Here is a 24,470-nt window from a genome sequence, read left to right as displayed (position 1 = left end):
ATTTTCCTTGTTTTACTATCCTTGTGGGGACCAGAAGGATAGTAAAACCAAACAAACACACACACACACATATATACATTCAGGCTACACAATTGCTGCTACCAGACTCTTATTTACCATTGCTAATACTCCACAATTTAAACACTTGACCCCCCCAAACAACTTTTCTCTGATAAATGTGTAAATATTGTTCTTCCTGTATTATACTTATGCTAAAATGTTTATTCTACTCGACTGGAAAATGTACTTTATGTTCGTATTCTTATGTATTATTGTTGTTGCATTGTAGAGAAGGAACCAGCAAGTAGAAGCATTTAGTTGGTCGGTGTATACCATGTGTATCCTTGAAACACTTGTAATGGCTGATGTATTTGGTGCTGTTCTTCTTCTCTTGTAAACACGTCAGCCAGACAGGAGGACTCTGATCCTGTTTACGCTGATCATCAGCAGGCTGTTTGTTTAGCAGCCTAGATATACAAAACAAAGACTGGCAGCCTTTTGTGTTTTTTATATTTTATTCTACCTGCCATTTAGTTTAGTCACCTGTGATTCAGCCTATACATACTTTATCCAGAGAACTACCAGATCACATCTGATGAACAATTCATAAAATCGCCACCGGACAATTTACGTTGACCCACCCCTCCCTCTTGTACACTGCTGCTACTCTGTTTGTTTGTTACCTATGCATAGTCACTTCTCTCCCACGTACATGTACAGATTACCTCAACTAGCCTGTACCCCTGCACACTGACTCGGTACCGGTGCCCCCTGTATATAGCCTCGTTATTGTTATTCTTATTGTGTTACTTTTTATTTGAGTCTACTTGGTAAATATTTTCTTCTTGAACTGCACTGTTGGTTAAGGGCTTGTAATTAAGCATTTTACGGTAAGGTCTACACTTGTTGTATTCAGCATTTTACGGTAAGGTCTACACTTGTTGTATTCAGCATTTTACGGTAAGGTCTACACTTGTTGTATTCAGCATTTTACGGTAATGTCTACACTTGTTGTATTCAGCATTTCACGGTAAGGTCTACACTTGCTGTATTCAGCATTTTACGGTAAGGTCTACACTTGTTGTATTCAGCATTTCACGGTAAGGTCTACAGTTGTTGTATTAAGCATTTTACGGTAAGGTCTACACTTGTATTCGGCGCATGTGGCAAATAAAGTTGATTTGATGCAATATAAAACACATAACAAGCAAACATGGCTCAAGTAATACTACTGAATTGTAGCTTTAATATATTTACTGAAATACAAAACCAGAACTGAAATACCCATTTTAAAGACGCTGGACTATGCTTCTGTCAGAATCACATTTCTGTCAGAGGCTTTGTCATAAACAATGAAGTGCTGTGTCTGTCTGTTCTAGAATTAAAGAGCAAGATAAGTTCTACCACCCATTCTATGTCTATATCTATGCTAGAATCATTCCCAGTCCCGTCTGTTTCCTTATTGAAAGCTAAGCTCACAGAGTGCCTGTTAGATCACAGATAGATCAATACATTAATTGTTTTTGGTAGGCTGGGTCCTGAAAGTGACATGTACCTCACACCCCTCTACCCCCCCCCCCCCCCCCCCCCTCCCTCCCTCCTGCTTTGACTGAAGATCACATCTGCATCCTAAATGGCACCATATTCTCTATAAAGGAATATCACCTTGGTCCAAAGTAGTGCACTACATAGGGAATAGAGTGCCAATTGGGATGCAGCCCACATCTCCTGTTCTGAGTAACACTGACTCATGAGGAGAACACTCAATAACCCATTCAATAAAACAGACTGTTCTCCAAGTAGCCAACACACACACACACACGACTTGGTTGTGGGTTTCCAGATTAATGGACATTCAGATTCAATGTGCTCTTTCAACTTTGGTTGATCATCAAATTTTTCCATTGTAGAAAATAACGTGTCCAAAATCAGGGGAGGCTGCAGAGGGGAGGACGGCTCATAATAATGACCGGAACGTCGCGAATGGAATGGCATCAAACACCTGGAAACCATGGAAACCACACGTTTGAGGTATTTAATACCATTTCCCGCTCCAACCATTACCACGAGCACGTCCTCCCCAATTAAGGTGCCACCAACCTCCTGCGGTCCAAACCTCAGTCACATCTAGGGAGGGCGAGAGGATTCAATTTGATCGCGCTTCGTCAGCTATGCAAATTTTAAAAGGCAACTTTCCCGCATTCGCGGAGACCCCATTCACGGTAAACACTGCATACGTCAGCTCAATCGGAAATTACTTTTAAATGTCAAGCTTGCTATAACGCGGATCTACCTCTGATCGGATTGAATCCCAACTTTAAAAAATTTGCAATTTTTTTTTTTTATCTCCCTGTACACCCCTCATCTTCCTCCTTTTCTCTCTTTCATCAGTGCTCTCTGGGGTGTCTCCTATTTCACTCCTCCTCTTCCACCTTCTCTACATCCTCTCCTCCTTTCTCAGCGCGTGTAGGACCTCTGCCAGGTAAACTGTCCCTCCTCCCCTCCTCTTCCTCCTCCCCATCCATCATTGAGGTGTTCCTGTGTGTGTGACTGTGTGCTGGGTCTCTCTCTCTTCATCATGGACTCCCTCTTCCTCCGGGGGGGGTAGCATGGTACTGCCCCTCTGCCCCCCCCTGCCTGTGCCCGTACCCCCCCGACACCACCCCACCTCGTCCCCTTCCTCTCCTCCCCCTTCAGAAACTCAGCCACCACCCTGAAGTTCTCCAACACAGACACGTTACTCCAGTTACCTCCCACCTCTCCCTCCCCCTGTCCTCCCTCCTCCAGTCCAAACCCACAGTGCCCGCCCGTCTCCGTCAGCGCCAGCAAGAAATAAGGGTTGTTTTGGAAAAGGGCGAGGGGCAGGGTGGAGGGGGGCGGCAGGAGGGGGTCGTCACGGCTACAGAGGCAGAGCACGGGAACCGCCACCTCGTCTGCATCCCTCAGAGGTTCGTTCCTCTCCCAGTAACTCTCCCAGTCCCTGGCAGGATGACCCCGCTCCCCCAGCACCCAGGCTGCTACCCCACCTACCCCTGATGCCCCTGCTAACCCTGATCTGGCTCCAGAGGTGGAGGCTGGGGCTCCAGAGGTGGAGGCTGGGGCCCCAGGCTGGAGGGGTCCTGTTGAGTGGTGTGGGGTGTGTTGGTGGGGTGCTGTGTCCCCTGCTCTGGCGGTTGGAACCCTGGGAGTAGAGGCATGGGTGGGGGAGACGGTTTTGGCCTCCAGTTTGGTGTTGTGGGGTCCCGTCAGATGGGGGGTGTTCAGGGGGAGTACAGCAGCCACTGGTTTGGTGGTTGGTGTCGCGCTGGCAGTTCTGGCCCCTGGGGTCGGTGTGTGACTGGTTGGGTGGTGGGGGATGTCGGGTCGCAGTGCAGAGCAGAACAGGGTCTCTTCAAAGTCTCTGAGGGAGGAACAGTGGAGAGCCCTGTCTACATCGAACACCCCACTAAGGGCACTGGCATACCTGGGGAGGAAGAAGGAGTCAGAACATAATCTCTGATGCTTTAGCTCAGTTTACCAACCCCATCATCACTATGGCCGGGATTCAATGCCAGGCATGTTAGAGTGACACACTATAATGGACTTCTCAAGGTAATTTACAGTTAAGCCGTCAACGTTTATCCTGAAGGTGATAATGTAGGGGAAATGATTTCAAAAAAGGAACACTGTTCGCGCCCAGGCTCTGTCGCAGCCGGCCGCGACCGGGAGGTCCGTGGGGCAACGCACAATTGGCATAGCATCGTCCGGGTTAGGGAGGGTTTGGCCGGTAGGGATATCCTTGTCTCATCGCGCTCCAGCGACTCCTGTGGCGGGCGCGCAGTGCGCGCTAACCGAGGGCGTCAGGTACACGGTATTTCCTCCGACACATTGGTGCGTCTGGCTTCCGGGTTGGAGGCGCGCTGTGTTAAGAAGTAGTGCGGCTTGGTTGGGTTGTGTTTCGGAGGACGCATGGCTTTCGACCTTCGTCCCGTACGGGAGTTGTAGCGATGAGACAAGATAGTAATTACTAGCGATTGGATACCACGAAAATTGGGGGGAAAGGGGGTAAACATTTTTTTTTTTTAAAGGAACACTGTGTAATACTGGTCTGTAGTTTAACACACCCGGTCGAAAAGTTTCAATTGGAGAGGCAGATTATTGTTCTATAAACTAAACATCATAAACATCATCATCATCTCTCTCCTACCTGCTGAGTTGCAGTTTGCGTTGGACCAGCACTGCCCAGCGGTAGAGTGGCGGCGGGGGCGTGTCAAACCACAGCTGGCCCTGCAGGACAGGTGAGATGCAGGCTGCAGCCGTCAGGTAAGAGGAGGAGCCACACTCTCCCAAGTAGGACAGCAGCAGGCCCGAACCAGAACCCTCGCTCACCGCTACCAGCACAGAGGACGGGTGCCGGCTACGCACATACGCTACTGTCTGGAGGATACAGGGTTAAAGGTTGTTTAATATTGTTATGAAACCAGCTAGCTAGTTTACTGATATTGTTATGAAACCAGCTAGCTAGTTTACTGATATTGTTATAAAACCAGCTAGCTAGTTTACTGATATTGTTATAAAACCAGCTAGCTAGTTTACTGATATTGTTATGAAACCAGCTAGCTAGCTAGCCTACTGATATTGTTATGAAACCAGCTAGCTAGCTAGCCTACTGATATTGTTATAAAACCAGCTAGCTAGCTAGCCTACGATATTGTTATAAAACCAGCTAGCTAGCTAGCCTACTGATATTGTTATAAAACCAGCTAGCTAGCTAGCCTACTGATATTGTTATAAAACCAGCTAGCTAGCTAGGCTACTGATATTGTTATAAAACCAGCTAGCTAGCTAGCCTATTGATATTGTTATAAAACCAGCTAGCTAGCTAGCCTACTGATATTGTTATAAAACCAGCTAGCTAGCTAGCCTATTGATATTGTTATAAAACCAGCTAGCTAGCTAGCCTACTGATTTTGTTATAAAACCAGCTAGCTAGCTAGCCTACAGATATTGTTATAAAACCAGCTAGCAAACCTACTGATATTGTTATAAAACCAGCTAGCTAGCTAGCCTATTGATATTGTTATAAAACCAGCTAGCTAGCTAGCTAGCCTATTGATATTGTTATAAAACCAGCTAGCTAGCTAGCCTACTGATTTTGTAATAAAACCAGCTAGCTAGCTAGCCTACTGATTTTGTTATAAAACCAGCTAGCTAGCTAGCCTACTGATTTTGTTATAAAACCAGCTAGCTAGCTAGCCTACTGATTTTGTTATAAAACCAGCTAGCTAGCTAGCCTACTGATTTTGTTATAAAACCAGCTAGCAAACCTACTGATATTGTTACACTCACTAGGAGGGGTCTCACTAGGAGGGTTCTAGGACTAGCTCAATGGTCTCACTAGGGAGTGTCCTAGGACTAGCTCAATGGTCTCAGTAGGGAGGGTCTTAAGACTAGCTCAATGGTCTCACTAGGAGGGGACCTAGGTGTGCATTTACAGTTGAAGTTGGAAGTTTACATACACTTAGGTTGGAGTCATTAAAACTCGTTTTTCAACCACTCCGCAAATGTCTTGTTAACAAACTATAGTTTTGGCAAGTCGGTTAGGACATCTACTTTGTGCATGACACAAGTTATTTTTCTAACAATTGTTTACAGCCAGATTACTTCCCTGTATCACAATTCCAGTGGGTCAGAAGTTTACATACACTAAGTTGACTGTGCCTTTAAACAGCTTGGAAAATTCCAGAAAATTATATCATGGCTTTAGAAGCTTCTGATAGGCTAATTGACATAATGAGTCAATTGGAGGTGTACCTGTTGATGTATTTCAAGGTCTACTCTCAAACTCAGTGCCTCTTTGCTTGACATCATGGAAAAATCTAAAGAAATCAGCCAAGACCTCAGAAAAAAAAGTTGTGGACCTCCATAAGTCTGGTTCATCCTTGGGAGCAATTTCCAAACGCCTGAAGGTACCACGTTCATCTGTACAAACAATAGTACGCAAGTATAAACACCATGGGACCACGCAGCCGTCATACCGCTTAGGAAGGAGACGCATACTGTCTCCTAGAGATGAACGTACTTTGGTGTGAAAAGTGCAAATCAATCCCAAAACAACATTAAAAGGACCCTGTGAAGATGCTGGAGGAAACAAGTACAAAAGTATCTATATCCACAGTAAAACAAGTCCTATATCGACATAACTTGAAAGGCCGCTCAGCAAGGAAGAAGCTACTGCTCCAAAACCGGCATAAAAAAGCCAGACTACGGTTTGGAACTGCACATGGGGACAAAGATCGTACTTTTTGGAGAAATGTCCTCTGGTCTGATGAAACAAAAATAGAACCGTTTGGCCATAATGACCATCATTATGTTTGTAGGAAAAAGGGGGATGCTTGCAAGTCGAAGAACACCATCCCAACCGTGAAGCACGGGGGTGGCAGCATCATGCTGTAGGGGTGCTTTGCTGCAGGAAGGACTGGTGCACTTCACAAATTCATGAGGGAGGAACATGATGTAGATATATTGAAGCAACATCTCAAGACATCAGTCAGGAAGTTAATGCTTGGTTGCAAATGGGTCTTCTAAATGGACAATGACCCCAAGCATACTTCCAAAGTTGTGGCAAAATGGCTTAAGGACAACAAAGTCAAGGTATTAGAGTGGTCATCACAAAGCCCTGACCTCAATCCCATAGAAAATTAGTGGGCAGAACTGAAAAAGCATGTGCGAGCAAGGAGGCCAACAAACCTGACTCAGTTACACCAGCTCTGTCAGGAGGAATGGGCCAAAATTCACCCAACTTATTGTAGGAAGCTTGTGGAAGGCTACCCAAAACGTTTGACCCAAGTTAAAACATTTAAAAGGCAATGCTACCAAATACTAATTGAATGTATGTAAACTGCTGACCCACTGGGAATGTGATGAAAGAAATAAAAGCTGAAATAAATCATTCTCTCTAACATTATTCTGACATTTCACATTCTTAAAATAAAGTGGTGATCCTAGCTGACCCAAGACATGTTTACTAGGATTAAATGTCAGGAATTGTGAAAAACTGAGTCGAAATGTATTTGGCTAAGGTGTATGTAAACTTCCAACTTCAACTGTACATGAGATGTCAAAGTACTGAGACCATGTTGTATGCATGTGTCCCATTCAGCATTTGTATGTTCAACATCATATACAATATCATTATTAGGTCAATTATAGACCATACAATTATTATAGTAATATTATTATTGTGTACCTGCACCAGGTCAGCAGAGTCTCCATACTCAGTCAGCCGTGGTGTGGTGAGAGGGCACCCCCCCGTGCCCCTGCGGTGAAACACGAGGGCATAGAAACCCTGACGAAGAGCCATTCTACACAGACCCCTCAGGTGGGGCGTCACCCCTCCCCAGTAGTGAGGGATGAGGAGGAGGATTGGAGGCGTGGAGGTGTGGCAGCCCAATGCCTTTCCCCCAGGATGGTGCTCCTTCCCTCTCTCCTGTCCCGCCGCCTCTCTCCCACTTACGCCTACAGCCCAGTCCAAAGCCACTACCCCCCCGTCCTTCAGTAGAAGGTGGTCTCGGGTAAAGTTGACCTCCTCTTGTCCCTGGTCTCCTGCAGTCAGGCCCCCCAATAACAAACCTGAAAGTGTCTGGAGGTGGGGGTCCCCCCTGGGCCATGAGGCCAGCCTGGGTCTGGCCAGGGAACAGCAGTGCTGGAGCAGGAACCGGGCCAGGGCTGTGGGCTTACAGGCTAGAGTGGGTCCTGGGGCTGGGGAGAGGGCTGGATGTAATCCCAAGCCAAGGCCCATTCCCCTCTCCCTACCCCAGCTTTTGTCTGGTGACGGTCCTATGGCAAGGCCTGGGGATGATCCATGCCCCTGTGTTCCTCCCCTCTCCTTGCCCCAGCCTGGCTCTGTGTCAGGGCGGTGGATGGGGAGCTCTAGGACCCAGCACAGTGTCACCCACAGCCCCCAGGCGGCAGCCTTCACCCCCAGCCTCGCCATTCGCTGTACCGGGGGCCAGCGGAGAGCCAGGTAGAGCAGGAACAGCAGCAGGGAGGGCAGGAGGTACGACACCCTGTCACACTCCCACTCACAGGAGGAGACGACATCCTGGTCAGTGGCCATTGTTACCGTGTTTAGAACCAGGTCTAGAACTCCACAATGTCCAGTTCTAGAACTCCACAATGTCCAGTTCTAGAACTCCACAATGTCCAGTTCTAGAATGTCTTTACAGAATGTCTTTACAGCAGTCCAGTGTCTTTACTAGAATGTCTTTACAGCAGTCCAGTGATCTAGTATAGCAGGTATTTACAGCAGTCCAGTGTTCTTGTATAGCAGGTCTTTACAGCAGTCCAGTGATCTTGTATAGCAGGTCTTTACAGCAGTCCAGTGATCTAGTATAGCAGGTCTTTACAGCAGTCCAGTGATCTTGTATAATGTAGCAGGTCTTTACAGCAGTCCAGTGATCTTGTATAATGTAGCAGGTCTTTACAGCAGTCCAGTGTTCTTGTATAATGTAGCAGGTCTTTACAGCAGTCCAGTGATCTTGTATAATGTAGCAGATCTTTACAGCAGTCCAGTGATCTTGTATAATGTAGCAGGTCTTTGCAGCAGTCCAGTGATCTTGTATAATGTAGCAGATCTTTGCAGCAGTCCAGTGATCTTGTATAATGTAGCAGGTCTTTACAGCAGTCCAGTGATCTTGTATAATGTAGCAGGTCTTTACAGCAGTCCAGTGATCTTGTATAATATAGCAGGTCTTTACAGCAGTCCAGTGATCTTGTATAATGTAGCAGGTCTTTACAGCAGTCCAGTGATCTTGTATAATGTAGCAGGTCTTTACAGCAGTCCAGTGATCTTGTATAATATAGCAGGTCTTTACAGCAGTCCAGTGATCTTGTATAATGTAGCAGGCCTTTACAGCAGTGTTGGCTCCACTGCTTCTCCCTTTGTCCCCTGGTAATAAAGCAACCAGTTAGTGCTGCTCAACCTCTACGAGTGACAGAAAGAATAGAGGGAGAAAAAAAGTGAGGGGGAGAGCATGTCACCTTACTCTCTCGCTCTCTTTTAGATACCAAATATATTTCCCTCTCAACCTCCCTACTCTATCTCTCTTTCCCAACCCCATTAGTCCCTCCCTCCCGCTCTAAATCATTAGCAATCAGTGCCGGACTTAAACTCACCATAGATATAGAGTGAAAAGAACAGACACAACACTTTTATTCCATGTCTACATAGAGCAGGTCCTTTGGCAATTTGGGTAAACAGATAACAGATACACATGTTGGACTGAGCAAACGTGAATATCTAAACTCAACCAATCAAAGTGGTCACATCAACAATTGGCTGGTGATAAACTATGGTTTCTATGTTGCTTACACAGACACACCAGGGTTTGGTTAGCGGTAATTACGGCTTTTGGTCTGAAAAAAAAAATAGAAAAGCCGATAAATAAAATTGTCACCGGTCAATTGTCCAGAAGAGAGAGAGAAAAAAGGCCAGTTGATGGAAATATATTTGACCTGTCATGCTTATCGGTCTATGCGTTCATTTGCATAATTTCGTGGAATTAAATTGGCACGTGTGTGTATATTCGTTATGTATCTTATTTATCACACACACGTCATACAGATACAGAGCGGAATTTCCGCCTTTGAGCGGAAAATCTTTTCGGACAGCGGGTTTAATAAGCCCAATCATTGCGAAACAATTCTAAATGCAATCACGTGTTAAAAAAATTGTTTTTGGCCATGATAAAAAATAGTTCATATTTGTATTTCTCAACTGGTAATTGAAGCGCTTCCCATTCACCATTCAAATACATAGGCAACGGAAGGCAGGCTTCATCCGCGCGTCACACACCCCTTTGCAATGAGCTGGAGGCAGTACGCATTTTGAAAACTGATACTTCAATTGTTTGAAACCTGAATGTTTTACTACATATTTATGAGGCATGTTTTACCTTGCTTCCGACCATATACCTTTCTACTATGGGGAAAGATTTACCTAGCCTATGAGCCTAAGTAAATGACCAAAAGTATGTGGACACTCGAGTTCCATAAACCTCTGGACACAGCGTGAGCACAATAACTGTTAATTCGAAGCTTCATGAAATGGGTTTCCATGGCCGAGCAGCTGCATACACGCCTAAGATCACCATGATCACCAATGCCCAAGCATTGGCTGGAGTGGTGTAAAGCTCACTGCAATTGGACTCTGGAACAGTGGAAACAAGTTCTCTGGAGTGAGGAGTCACTCTTCACCTTCTGGCAGTCCAACGGATGAATCTGGGTTTGGCGGATGCCAGGAGATCGCTACCTGCCCCAATGCATAGTGCCAACTGTAAAGTTTGGTGGAGGAGGAAAAATGGTCTGGGGCTGTTTTTCATGGTTCGGGCTCCTGGTCTAAGGCACTGCATGTCAGTGCTAGAGGCGTCACTACAGACCTTGGTTCGAATCCGAGCTGTATCACAACCAGCAGTGATCGGGAATCCCATAGGGTGGCGGACAATTGGCTCAGCGTCGTCCGGGTTATGGGAGGGTTTGGCCGGGGTAAGCCTCATTGTAAAATAAGAATTTGTTCTTAACTGACTTGCCTAGTTAAATAAAGGTTCAAATAAATAGAAAAGTTCCAGTGAAGGGAAATCTTAACGCTACAGCATACAATGACATTCTAGACGAGGCCCTTTCCTGTTTCAGCATGACAATGCCACCGTGCACAAAGCGAGGTCCATACAGAAATGGTTTGTCGACATCGGTGTGGAAGAACTTGACTGGTCTGCACAGAGCCCTGACCTCAATCCCATCGAATACCTTTGGGATGAATCGGAACGCCGACTGCGAGCCAGGCCTAATCGCCCAACATCAGTGCCCGACCTCACTAATGCTCTTGTGGCTGAATGGAAGCAAGTCCCCACAGCAATGTTCCAACATCTAGTGGAAAGCCTTCCCAGAAGAGTGGAGGCTGTTATAGCAGCAAAGGGGGAACCAACTCCATATTAATGCCCATGATTTATGGAATTAGATGTTTGACAAGCATGTACCAACATAATTTTGGCCATGTAGTGTATATAGAATACTGCTGTCTATATATAAATACAATCATTCAAAATAGACTACTAAAGCATGGTTTGGCCACAGAGGATCATTAGTTTCCCGTAGCCTTAAAAAAAATAAAAAATGGTGGATTGTTTTAAATCGAATTGCCTACAGCGGGAAGGAAAGAGAGCAACTCACGCTGCAAATACCAAATAGATGATTGTTGAGTTGCGACTGTCAGTGGGGAAAAAAGTAGAGACCCAGCCAGGCATATTGCAATATTCAATTAAATTGTGGGAAAACAGTTTGGAAAACAAAATGGTAAAGAGAAGATATTGAAAATCCTCGAATCTTTCTTTTAGTTGAGCGAACAACAGTAACGTTTGGCGATATACCTATTTTATTGGCACCAGGGAAGAGCATATTCACTCTAATATTGTTGGGTCAGTGGCGCTTAAAAGTTGTTTTTGGACAATCATTTTCCTCTTGTCATATTCTATTTCTGTCTCTTTCCCCTTATATCGTTGGCCTATGGACAAAGTCGCTTTTATTGATTGTTTTGTCAGTGTCAGCATGGTAGGCTACCCAGTCGTAGTAAAACTCCAGTCATACAAAGTGTAGTTGAATTGTATTGTTTCTCCCATGCAAAGAAAGACGAAACGTATCTGATAAAGCCAATAGCCCAGTCCTCTACACTATATTATATGCGGTCATTGAACTGTCTTTTTTTTTTTTTGCGAACAGGGATTGAGTTATATAATTTGCCTAAATTATGACTATCCAATATACTCATCACATTACAAATAGTAGGCTATTTTACATAAGTCTGCAAATGCGATGATGCATGGAATGCTTAATTATAAATGTAAATTTTTTTATAGTGACTATGTGCTTCCCGAAATATGAAACTCCCGCTATGCTTTACTGCATAATAGGCTAGTGATTGTTTGCTGTTCAGTTACTCGTCTTGTTGGCTGAGGAAAAGGACATGTGGTCCCAGTCAGTTACTCGTCTTGTTGGCTGAGGAAAAGGACATGTGGTCCCAGTCAGTTACTCGTCTTGTTGGCTGAGGAAAAGGACATGTGGTCCCAGTCAGTTACTCGTCTTGTTGGCTGAGGAAAAGGACATGTGGAACCAGTCAGTTACTCGTCTTGTTGGCTGAGGAAAAGGACATGTGGAACCAGTCAGTTACTCGTCTTGTTGGCTGAGGAAAAGGACATGTGGAACCAGTCAGTTACTCGTCTTGTTGGCTGAGGAAAAGGACATGTGGAACCAGTCAGTTACTCGTCTTGTTGGCTGAGGAAAAGAACATGTGGAATCAGTCAGTTACTCGAACATCTTCAAAGTGCGCGGTAAGAAGAACACATGTCATTGCATCCTCGATTTGCATGCTCGGTTGAGATGAATTACCATAATCTAAACGTGATTTCTGTTATTCTGAGCACCGTGGGTGGACGAACTAATCAGGTTACACACCCAATCCATACATTCGTAAAGTATTCAGACCCCTTGACTTTTTCCACATTTTGTTACGTTAACAGCCTTATTCTAAAATTGATTAAATAGTCCCCCCCTCCCTCATCAATCTACACACAATACACCATAATTACAAAGCAAAACCAGATTTTTTGGGACCTTATAAAGACAGGAGTGTGCCTTTTCAAATCATGTCCAATCAACTGAATTTACCACAAGTGGACTCCAATCAAGTTGTCGAAACATTTCAAGGATGGTCAATGGAAACAGGATGCATCTGAGCTCAATTTCGAATCTCATACCAAAGGGTCTGAATACTTATGTAAATACGGTGGGGTCTGAATACTTATGTAGGTAGGGTCTGAATACTTATGTAAATAAAGTGGGGTCTGAATACTTATGTAAATAAATTGGGGTCTGAATACTTATGTAAATAATGTGGGGTCTGAATACTTATGTAAATCGGGTGGGGTCTAAATACTTATGTAAATCGGGTGAGGTCTAAATACTTATGTAAATCGGGTGGGGTCTGAATACTTATGTAAATCGGGTGGGGTCTGAATACTTATGTAAATCGGGTGGGGTCTGAATACTTATGTAAATCGGGTGGGGTCTGAATACTTATGTAAATCGGGTGGGGTCTGAATACTTATGTAAATCGGGTGGGGTCTGAATACTTATGTAAATCGGGTGGGGTCTGAATAGTTTCCGAATGCACTGTATGCGTCCGGGACATTTCTCAAATGTCCGGTAAATTAAAATGCTGCCGGTCAAATGACAGGCACCTCCTTTTCATACCGGAAACCCTGGCACGCACGCACACGCACACAGCCATCAGAGGTTAGGTCATTGATTCCGAGAACAGCAGTAGATTTCACTTTGTTTCTCCCTAATTCTCTCTGTGTGTGTGTGTGTGTGTGGGTGGTCAGGGTGAGTGTGTGTGTGTTTGTGGGTGGTCAGGGTGAGTGTGTGTGTGTGTGGGTGGGTGCAAGGGAGGTCAGGGTGTTTGTGTGGGTGTGTGAGAGATAGGGAGGGAGAGAGAGACTAGGGGATTTGCCGCCATTTTCTGGCCTAATACCTAATAACACACAGCTACAATACAATCAGTATAATACCTAATAACACACAGCTACAATACAATCAGTATAATACCTAATAACACACAGCTACAATACAATCAGTATAATACCTAATAACACACAGCTACAATACAATCAGTATAATACCTAATAACACACAGCTACAATACAATCAGTATAATACCTAATAACACACAGCTACAATACAATCAGTATAATACCTAATAACACACAGCTACAATACAATCAGTATAATACCTAATAACACACAGCTACAATACAATCAGTATAATACCTAATAACACACAGCTACAATACAATCAGTATAATACCTAATAACACACAGCTACAATACAATCAGTATAATACCTAATAACACACAGCTACAATACAATCAGTATAATACCTAATAACACACAGCTACAATACAATCAGTATAATACCTAATAACACACAGCTACAATACAAGCAGTATAATACCTAATAACACACAGCTACAATACAATCAGTATAATACCTAATAACACACAGCTACAATACAATCAGTATAATACCTAATAACACACAGCTACAATATAAGCAGTATAATACCTAATAACACACAGCTACAATACAATCAGTATAATATCTAATAACACACAGCTACAATACAATCAGTATAATACCTAATAAAACACAGCTACAATATAAGCAGTATAATACCTAATAACACACAGCTACAATATAAGCAGTATAATACCTAATAACACACAGCTACAATACAATCAGTATAATATCTAATAACACACAGCTACAATACAATCAGTATAATACCTAATAACACACAGCTACAATATAAGCAGTATAATATCTAATAACACATAGCTGCAATGTGAGCAGCTCCGTGAGAAATTGAAAGGATAACCCAAGCTTAAGAAAAAAGAAAGATTGTTTTTATTGATGTCGTGTCTCATCCTTTACAGAATACACAAAACTCTTTTTTATTTTTGTTATTTTTATAATCACACTATTTACATTTTGAGAAGGTTAACAGATCCTGTTATTACTGAGTGTTGGTCGGCGATGGACGGATAAGGAGGGGGACAGAGTGTGTGCCAGAGTGTGTGCCAGAGTGTGTGCCAGAGTGTGTGACAGAGTGTGTGACAGAGTGTGTGACAGAGAGGGAGACAGAGAGGGGGACAGAGTGTGTGACAGAGTGTGTGACAGAGAGGGGGACAGAGAGGGGGACAGAGTGTGTGACAGAGTGTGTGACAGAGTGTGTGACAGAGTGTGTGACAGAGTGTGTGACAGAGTGTGTGACAGAGTGGGGGACAGAGTGTGTGACAGAGTGTGTGACAGAGTGGGGGACAGAGAGGGAGACAGAGTGTGTGACAGAGTGGGGGACAGAGTGTGTGACAGAGTGGGGGACAGAGTGTGTGACAGAGTGGGGGACAGAGTGTGTGACAGAGTGTGTGTGATCCAATTTCCAGAAGCACCTAGAGCGGGAGAACTTTCAGCAAAACCTATCCTCTGAAAACAACAATAAAAAACATTTAAACAAACTTTAATCACTTACTTTAGTCCTTCAACCAGACCTGCATTCATCTTTTGGACTGTATGTAAATACAAACTCAAAACTAGGGTTGGTTGCAAAATTCCGATAACCCACATAAAAAAATACTACAGTTTACCATAGAATAATACAGTACTTAGTATAGAATACTGTAGTAAAATTTAGTATACTGTAGAATACTATACTATACACTATAGTATCTCTCGATCATGTGTAGTACTTGGTATAGAATGTTGTAGTATACTGAATAATACTATAGTAAATACTACAGCATTATCAACAGAATAACACTGTAGTAAATACTACAATAATGTGTCGGCAAGAAAACTACAGTCTGCGTAAAATACTACAGTATTCAATTTGCATATACCCTGCCCATTCCCCTCCCCCATATTCACATGAGTGAGAAACCGACATGCCAAGTATAGACCATATATTGTGTTCCCTACAGGTTGTAGAGAAGAGCAAAATGGCTGAAGTCTCCGTTCCTTCAAGGTTGTGGAACATTTGCTCTTTTAGTATTTCTCCAGCAGGTTTCTTCAAGGAGAACCCCCCCCCCCCCCCCCCCCCCACACACACTTCTATGTCAAAGATAATAAAATAAAAACACAACAGTAAATACTACAGTATACTACAGTCTGCAAAAACACTAGAGTAAATACTACAGTCTGCAAAAATACTACAGTAAATACTACAGTCTGCAAAAACACAACAGTATACTACAGTTTGCAAAAATACTACAGTATACTACAGTCTGCAAAAATACTACAGTAAATATTACAGTCTGCAAAAACACAACAGTAAATACTACAGTATACTACAGTCTGCAAAAATACTACAGTAAATACTACAGTCTGAAAAAACACAACAGTAAATACTACAGTATACTACAGTCTGCAAAAATACTACAGTACATACTGCTATTTTTACTACAGTATTTATACTATAATAAACTTTAAATACTACAGTATTTTGCTGACTCCACTCCGTATAAAAACTACAGTAAATGCTACAGTATTCCTACCATAGTATACACTACAGTATTTTTTCATGAAAATCCATTTTTTTCCAGAAATCTTGTTTGGAGGATTCTAGAATTCCGGCCTATTCTAGAATTCCGGCGTATTCTCTCCTGATTCTAGAATTCCGGCGTATTCTCTCCTGATTCTAGAATTCCGGCGTATTCTCTCCTGATTCTAGAATTCTTCAAGACAAAATTTCAGGAAAATGTGGAGAAATGACCGGAGATTTTGCAAACCTACTAACAGCCATCTTTCTCACAACCCTTTACTCATACAGCATGTTCAACTGACATCTGTCTCTAGGGCGAGCATCGGTGTGGTGTGTGTTTTTATGCATGTGTGTTTATTTGGGGTGTGTGGGTCATGTGTGTGTTTTGGGGGGGTGTGGGTTATGTGTGTGTTTTGGGGGGGGGGTGTGGGTTATGTGTGTGTTTTGGGGGGGTTATGTGCGTATTTTGGGGTGTGTGGGTTATGTGTGTGTTTTGGGGGGTTATGTGTGTTTTTGGGGTGTGTTATGTGTGTGTTTTGGGGGGTTATGTGTGTTTTTGGGGTGTGTTATGTGTGTGTTTTGGGGGGGTTATGTGTGTTTTTGGGGTGTGTTATGTGTGTGTTTTGGGGGGGTTATGTGTGTTTTTGGGGTGTGTTATGTGTGTGTTTTGGGGGGTTATGTGTGTTTTTGGGGTGTGTTATGTGTGTGTTTTGGGGGGTTATGTGTGTTTTTGGGGTGTGTTATGTGTGTGTTTTGGGGGGGTGTTATGTGTGTGTTTTGGGGTGTGTGAGTTATGTGTGTTTTGGGGGGTGGGGAGTTATGTGTGTTTTTGGGGGGTAGGGGGGGTTATGTGTGTGTTTTGGGGGGGGTTATGTGTGTGTTTTGGGGGGGGTTATGTGTGTGTTTTGGGGGGTGGGGGGTTATGTGTGTTTGAAGTTAGGCGTTATTGGGGTTGTTAGGGACAGATTAATTTAAAGGCAGGTTGCATACAGCACCTCTGACAATGCGCCTTTAAAGGTCAAGTGCAATGTGCTTGTTGATTATGCCTTTGACTGAATCACGCGGTGTATATGAGGTCAGTGAGGTTATTGTGCAGTGTGTGTAGGGGAATGGCGGTGTTGTTTCAGTGTGTTTTAACGTTGTATCTGTATTTGTGTGTGTAGGGGTTGCCGCGGTGTGTGTGTGCGGGATGTGTGTGTGTGTCTGTCTGTCTGTCTGTCTGTCTGTCTGTCTGTCTGTCTGTCTGTCTGTCTGTCTGTGTGTGTGTGTGTCTCTGTCTGTCTGTCTGTCTGTCTGTCTGTCTGTGTGTGTGTGTGTGTGTGTCTGTCTGTGTGTGTGTGTGTGTGTGTGTCAGGCTGTGCCGTTGGTGTACTTGGATAGTTTATTCTCCAGGTCACAGATTCTCTTCTCTTGAGACAGAACTGTCGCCTTGAGATTCTTAACTTCCTCCAACAACCGATCTACCAACTGAGGCTGGAGAGAGGGAGGAGGGATGGAGAGATGGAGGAAGGAGAGAGGGAGGAAGGAGGGATGGAGAGAGATGGAGGAATGAGAGAGAGGGAGGAGGGATGGATAGATAGGGAGGAGGGATGGAGAGATGGAGAGATAGGGAGGAGGGATGGAGGAAGGAGAGAGAGGGAGGAGGGATGAAGGAGAGAGCATGAGGGATGGAGAGATGGAGGAAGGAGAGAGGGAGGAAGGAGAGAGGGAATGAGGGATGGAGAGATGGAGGAAGGAGAGAGGGAAGGAGGGATGGAGGAAGGAGAGATGGAGGAAGGAGAGAGGGAAGGAGGGATGGAGAGATGGAGGAAGGAGAGAGAGGAGATGGAAAGAAGAAACAGGAGAGACAGGTCAAGGAGAGGACAGACAGGTACATGAGAGACAGGTCAAGGAGAGGACAGACAGATCAGAGACAGGACAGACAGGTCGGGAACAAGGGTTTTTAGACAAACATTCAGATAAAGAGGTGATATATTTAGTCTGACTCACGGGCAGGTTGGCTGAGCCATCGCAGGAGGACATGCTGCGTCTGGGGGTGGGTCTGGAGTCCAGAACATTCTTCCTGGCCACTTTGAGCTCGCGGCTCTTGGGGGGAACGTAGCCGTCCCTCATGGACTGAAGGATGGGGTCCTCGTCTCGCCCCTCCAGCCACTCCTCTGGCTCCAGGGCTGGGTCGGGACCTGCCGTGTCTGGATACAGGTCATCCTGGAACAGGTCCGACTGGAGGGGAGAGGTGCAAAGGGGTGGGAGAGAGGTAAATATGCTTAGTTTTAACAAGCCGTTAACGCAGGGGTGTCAAACACATTCCATGGAGGGCCTAGTGTCTGCAGGTTTTTGGTTTTTCCTTTCCATTAAGCCCTAGACAACCAGGTGAGGGGAGTTCCTTACTGATTAGTGACCTTAATTCATCAATCAAGTACCTGGGAGGAGAGAAAAGCCAAAGACACTCAGCCCTCCGTGGAATGAGTTTAACACCTGTTCGTTAATGTAAGGAGGGAGAGGGATAGAGAGAGTGTGGCTTACCTTTCTAGGTACTGTCATGGCAATGGGTTCACACTTCTTGTCATGAAGCTTATATAACCTGGGGAACAGAGGAAAGTCCAAATTTGAGAATAGCCACAACAAATACTCTCACATTCGCCTGCTGAGCTAAAGCCTACCTGCTGAGCTAAAGCCTACCTGCTGAGCTAAAGCCTACCTGCTGAGCTAAAGCCTACCTGCTGAGCTAAAGCCTATCTGCTGAGCTAAAGCCTACCTGCTGAGCTAAAGCCTACCTGCTGAGCTAAAGCCTACCTGCTGAGCTAAAGCCTACACCCTGCATGTACCTGTGCATAACATCTATCCCTAATTGTGTGTGTGTGTGTGTGTGTGTGTGTGTGTGTGTGTGTGTGTGTGTGTGTGTGTGTGTGTGTGTGTGTGTGTCTGTGTGTGTCTGTGTGTGTGTCTGTGTGTGTGTATGTCTGTGTCTGTGTCTGTGTGTGTGTGTGTGTGTGTGTGGTGTGTGTGTGTGTGTCTGTGTCTGTGTCTGTGTGTGTGTGTGTGTGTGTGTGTTAGGGTTTATTGGCAGGAACCGGATTACCGAGATTTACTAAGATTCACCGCCAAAAACCCACTCTTGGTTTCCCGGGATAAATACCTGCGAGAAACCGGTCATTTATAATAAATGATTACTATGAACAGCATGACGTGAAATGGAACTGTTAAATAACATATGCGAAGTCTACATCTGGCTTCTCTATGGCCTTCTCTCTGCTTTCTCAAGGATCAATCATCAACGCTCAGGGTGCGAACAGACAGCTGGTAACAGGTACATTTGTTGCATCATAGCCTATGCTACAGTAATATTAGGACAGAGTCTAATTTACACATCTCCATCTGGCTATCGGGGGTCACATTATTTTAATATTGTAAAGATATATATTTTTTTTTAAATTTCAGCTCAAGAGTTTTTAAACAGCCTCTCACTCAAATATTGTTGCTTTAAATCAGTGTGCATGCAAATCTTTCTCTCGCTTTCTCAACAACATTCAAATAGCATCCAAAATAGACAATCCTCTTCAAGATCAATATAAAGTATTTAGACCCCTTGACTTGTTCCACATTTTGTTATGTTACAGCCTTATTCTAAAATGGATTCAATTGTTTTTTTCTTCCCTTCATCAATCTACACACAATACCCCATCATGACAAATTAAAATCAGGTTTTAAGAAATGTTAGCAAATATATATAAAAAATTAAAAACAATTGTCACATTTACATAAGTATTCAGACCCTTTACTCAGTACTTTGTTGAAGCACCTTTGGCAGCGATTACAGCCTCGAGTCTTCTTGGGTTTGACGCTACAAGCTTGGCGCACCTGTATTTGGGGAGTTTCTCCCATTCTTAACTGCAGATCCTCTCAATCTCATTCAGGTTGAATGGGGAGCGTCGCTGCACAGCTATTTTCATGTCTCTCCAGAGATGTTCGATCGGGTTCAAGTCCAGGCTCTGGTTGGGCCACTCAAGGACATTCAGAGACTTGTCTGGAAGCCACTCCTGCGTTGTCTTGGCTGTGTGCTTAAGGCGCTCTGGAGCAGGTTTTCATCAAGGATCACTCTGTACTTTGCTCCGTTCATCTTTCCCTCGATCCTGACTAGTTTCCCAGTCCCTGCCGCTGAAAAACATCCCCACAGCATGATGCTGCCACCACCATGCTTCACCGTAGGGATGGTGCCAGGTTTCGAGTCTCTTAGCAAAGTGTCTGAATACTTATGTATGTTAAATAAGGTATTTCAGTTTTTAATTTTTAATAAATGTGCAGAAAATTCAAATAACCTGTTGTTGCTTTGTCATTTTGGGGTATTGTGATGTAATTATGGGGTATTGTGTGTAGATTGATGAGGAAAAACGTATATTTAATCCATTTTAGAATAAGGCTGTAACGTAACTAAATGTGGAAAAAGTCAAGGGGCCTGAATACTTACACAAGTAATACTTATATTACTTGTGTATATATATATATACAAACATATATACTGGTAACTGCCAAAATTAAGGACAGTACAGGCTATGTGAATGAATGAGGTACAGTACAGGCTATGTGAATGAATGGGGTACAGTACAGGCTATGTGAACGAATAAGGTACAGTACAGGCTATGTGAATGAATGAGGTACAGTACAGGCTATGTGAATGAATGAGGTACAGTACAGGCTATGTGAATGAATGAGGTACAGTACAGGCTATGTGAATGAATGAGGTACAGTACAGGCTATGTGAATGCATGAGGTACAGTACGGGCTATGTGAATGCATGAGGTACAGTACAGGCTATGTGAATGCATGAGGTACAGTACAGGCTATGTGAATGAATGAGGTACAGTACAGGCTATGTGAATGAATGAGGTACAGTACAGGCTATGTGAATGCATGAGGTACAGTACAGGCTGTGTGAATGAATGAGGTACAGTACAGGCTATGTGAATGAATGAGTAAATTAGAGTTCTGGTGGATCTGTTATGGTGGTGGAGTGCATTTTCCTGGCATGGTTTAGGTCCACTCAACCCCTTAGAGAGCAAGGTTAACACCAATAAATACACAGTCATTCTGAGTGATCACCTTCAACCTCTGGTGAATCATTTCTATCCAGGATGACAATATCCCCACAGGGCACCAGTGGTCACTGACTGGTTTGATGAGCATGAAAACGATGTTAACCATATGCCATGGCCGTCTCAGTCACCAGCTCTCAACCCAATTGAAAACTTATGGGAGATACTGGAGCGCACGACGTTTTCCACCTCCATTAACATAACACCAAATGATGGAATTTCTTGTGAATGGTGTCACATTCCTCCAATAGAGGTCCAGACACTTGTAAAACTTATGCCAAGGTGCGTTGACACTGTTCTGGCGGCTCGTGTTGGACCACCACTCTATTAAGACACCATATATTGGTGTTTCCTTTATTTTGTCAGTTACATGTAGTATATAGATATCCTGGACTACCTCGTTCAGGTAATTCAATGCAGTATTATCCATATATCTATCTAATGAATGATGGGTTAATCTGTATAAGCTTCTAACATGTACATGTACCTGTACATAGCCCATCTATAATTTAGCCCAAACAACTACCTCTTTACCTACTGTATTTATTTATTTTGCTCCTTTGCACCCCCCACAAATAAATAAATAAATAAATAAATAACATAGCCTCTATCGTCATGTTCACCTGCGCTCCACTGGCCTCTCCTTCTTAGCTCTTGGAGTCCCAGGAAAAGCTACACTAGAAAAGCTTGTTGGATATTTTTTCTTCTTCATATTAATAGACTATTTGAAAAGGTATGCAAGCTTGCACCCAAAATAACTCGCCGGGAAGTTTGAAAGAAGAGAGAATGTGGGATGGTGGCAGGCTATAGCAGTTATTAATTCAGACCCATTCAGATGGTGGTAGACTATAGCAGTTATTAATTCAGACCCATAACCATTCAGATGGTGGTAGACTATAGCAGTTATTAATTCAGACCCATAACCATTCAGATGGTGGTAGACTATAACAGTTATTAATTCAGACCCATTCAGATGGTGGTAGACTATAGTAGTTATTAATTCAGACCCATAACCATTCAGATGGTGGTAGACTATAGCAGTTATTAATTCAGACCCATAACCATTCAGATGGTGGTAGACTATAACAGTTATTAATTCAGACCCATTCAGATGGTGGTAGACTATAGTAGTTATTAATTCAGACCCATAACCATTCAGATGGTGGTAGACTATAGCAGTTATTAATTCAGACCCATAACCATTCAGATAGTGGTAGACTATAACAGTTATTAATTCAGACCCATAACCATTCAGATGGTGGTAGACTATAGCAGTTATTAATTCAGACCCATTCAGATGGTGGTAGACTATAGCAGTTATTAATTCAGACCCATTCAGATGGTGGTAGACTATAACTGTAACAGTCCTGACCTGTTTTATGTTGTTTTTTATGTGTTTATGGTCAGGGCATGTGTTTTGGGTGGGCAGTCTATGTTATCTGTTTCTATGTTGGTTTCGGTTTGCCTGGTATGGCTCTTGATTAGAGGCAGGTGGTTTGCATTTTCCTCTAATCAAGAGTCATATTTAGGTAGGGCATTTTCACTGCTTGTTTGTGGGTGATTGTCTCCTGTGATGTTTCGTGTTGTTCGATATATATTCACAAACGGGACTGTTTGGCTGTTCGTATGTTTCGATGTCCGTTCCTGTTCGTGAGTTTACGTTTGTCTATGTAAGTTTATGTTCAGGTTGCGTCGACGTCGTTTTGTTATTTTGTAAGTGTTGAAAGTGTTTTGTTTTGTTTAGTCTACGTCGTGTTATATAATAAAAATGGCTTATTTCCCTGACTCCGCATTTTGGTCCGAAGATCCTTCTCTCCTCACCTCATCCGAGGATGAGGAAAGCGACAGCTATGACAGAATCACCCACCAAAATACAGAGACCAAGCGGTATGGGAATGCTAAACGGAGTAAGGGACAGAAGAAGGAGCAATGGACATGGGACGATGTTCTGGATGGAAAGGGTGTCTACACATGGGAGGAGATCCTAGCTGGTAGAGATCGCCTCCCATGGGAACAGCTGGAGGCACTGAGGAGAGCGGAGGCTGCCGGAGAGAGGAACCGGAGCTATGAGGGAACGTGTCTGGCACGGAAGCCGAAAAAGCCCGTGAGTAACTCCCAAAAATTTCTTGGGGGGGGGCTAAAGGGTAGTGGGCCAAGGGCAGGTAGGAGACATGCGCCCACTTCCCAGGCTTACCGTGGAGAGCGGGAGTACGGGCAGGCGCCGTGTTACGCAGTAGAGCGCACGGTGTCTCCTGTACGAGTGCATAGCCCAGTGCGGGTTATTCCACCTCCCCGCACTGGGAGGGCTAGATTGGGTATTGAGCCAGGTGTCATGAGGCCGGCTCAACGCGTCTGGTCTCCAGTGCGTCTCCTCGGGCCGGCATACATGGCACCTGCCTTACGCATGGTTTCCCCGGTTCGCCTACATAGGCCGGTGCGGGTTATTCCACCTCCCCGCACTGGTCGGGCAACCGGGAGTATTCAACCAGGTAAGGTTGGGCAAGCTCAATGCTCAAGAGTGCCAGTACGCCTCCACGGTCCGGTATTTCCGGCACCACCTCCCCGCCCCAGCCTAGTACCTACAGTGTATACACTACGCACTAGGCTACCAGTGCGTATCCTGAGCCCTGTTCCTCCTCCACGCACTCTCCCTGTAGTGCGTGTATCTAGCCCGGTGCCTCCAGTTCCGGCCCCACGCACTAAGCCACCTGTGCGTCTCCTAAGTCCTGTACACACTGTCACTTCTCCCCGTACTAGTCCTGAGGTGCGTGCCCTCAGCCAGGTGCCACCAGTGCCGGTACCACGCACCAGGTATAGAGTACGCTTTGAGAGTTCAGTGTGCCCTGTCCCTGCTCCACGCACTAGTAGGAAGGTGTGTATCATTAGCCCGGTGCCTCCAGTTCCGGCACCACGCACCAGGTCTACAGTGCGCCGTATCCGGCCAGAGCCATCCGTCTCCCCAGCGCCATCTGAGCCATCCGTCTCCCCAGCGCCATCTGAGCCATCCGTCTCCCCAGCGCCATCTGAGCCATCCGTCTCCCCAGCGCCATCTGAGCCATCCGTCTCCCCAGCGCCATCTGAGCCATCCGTCTGCCAGGAGCCTGCAAAGCCGCCCGTCTGCCATGAGCCTGCAAAGCCGCCCGTCTGCCATAAGCCTACAGAGCCATCCGCCAGACAGGAGCCGCTAGAGCCGTCAGCCAGACAGGAGCCGCTAGAGCCGCCCGCCAGACAGGATCTGCCAGAGCCGCCAAC

At 44.6% G+C, this 24,470-nt stretch overlaps 2 protein-coding genes and 1 non-coding gene across 5 annotated transcripts in view; 1 reads left to right on the top strand and 2 right to left on the bottom strand.

The window, feature by feature from the left end:
* Positions 1-1,595: 1,595 nt before the first annotated feature.
* LOC129868027 (protein ABHD15) lies at positions 1,596-8,098 on the bottom strand. Its single transcript, XM_055941592.1, has 3 exons — positions 7,229-8,098; positions 4,187-4,416; positions 1,596-3,463 (listed from the first exon to the last, which is right to left on the bottom strand). The coding sequence occupies exons 1-3, from the start codon at positions 8,096-8,098 to the stop codon at positions 2,458-2,460; spliced, it is 2,106 nt and encodes a 701-aa protein (XP_055797567.1). The 3' UTR covers positions 1,596-2,457.
* Positions 8,099-8,841: 743 nt separating this feature from the next.
* The window catches only part of LOC129868028 (coronin-6-like), a 57,620-nt gene continuing 41,991 nt past the window's right edge, over positions 8,842-24,470 (bottom strand). For 2 of the 3 annotated variants that reach the window (XM_055941593.1, XM_055941595.1), the window contains 3 exons: positions 18,652-18,709; positions 18,118-18,348; positions 16,663-17,601 (listed from right to left, as the gene is read on the bottom strand). In XM_055941593.1, the coding sequence (XP_055797568.1) occupies positions 17,479-17,601; positions 18,118-18,348; positions 18,652-18,709 (412 nt within the window). In that variant the 3' untranslated portion in view covers positions 16,663-17,478. Of the gene's footprint in view, positions 8,930-16,662; positions 17,602-18,117; positions 18,349-18,651; positions 18,710-24,470 lie in introns of those variants that run through there. The other variant, XM_055941594.1, reaches the window with a different exon arrangement.
* On the top strand, positions 15,619-15,672 carry LOC129869133 (U7 small nuclear RNA). Its single transcript, XR_008761856.1, has one exon. It is a non-coding gene; the product is annotated as a U7 small nuclear RNA (small nuclear RNA).

The sequence above is a fragment of the Salvelinus fontinalis genome, chromosome 13 (assembly GCF_029448725.1).
Source record: "Salvelinus fontinalis isolate EN_2023a chromosome 13, ASM2944872v1, whole genome shotgun sequence".
NCBI classification, from domain to species: Eukaryota; Metazoa; Chordata; class Actinopteri; order Salmoniformes; family Salmonidae; genus Salvelinus; species Salvelinus fontinalis.
This window is presented reverse-complemented; position numbering and strand designations above follow the sequence as displayed.

Coding starts and splice junctions, on each gene's coding strand:
- LOC129868027 (XM_055941592.1), bottom strand. CDS start 8,098: ATGGCCACTGACCAGGATGTCGTCTCCTCCTGTGAGTGGGAGTGTGAC. Junction 4,417..7,228: donor ACTCTGCTGACCTGGTGCAG/GTACACAATAAT, acceptor TGTATCCTCCAG/ACAGTAGCGTATGTGCGTAG. Junction 3,464..4,186: donor CGCAAACTGCAACTCAGCAG/GTAGGAGAGAGA, acceptor CTTCCTCCCCAG/GTATGCCAGTGCCCTTAGTG.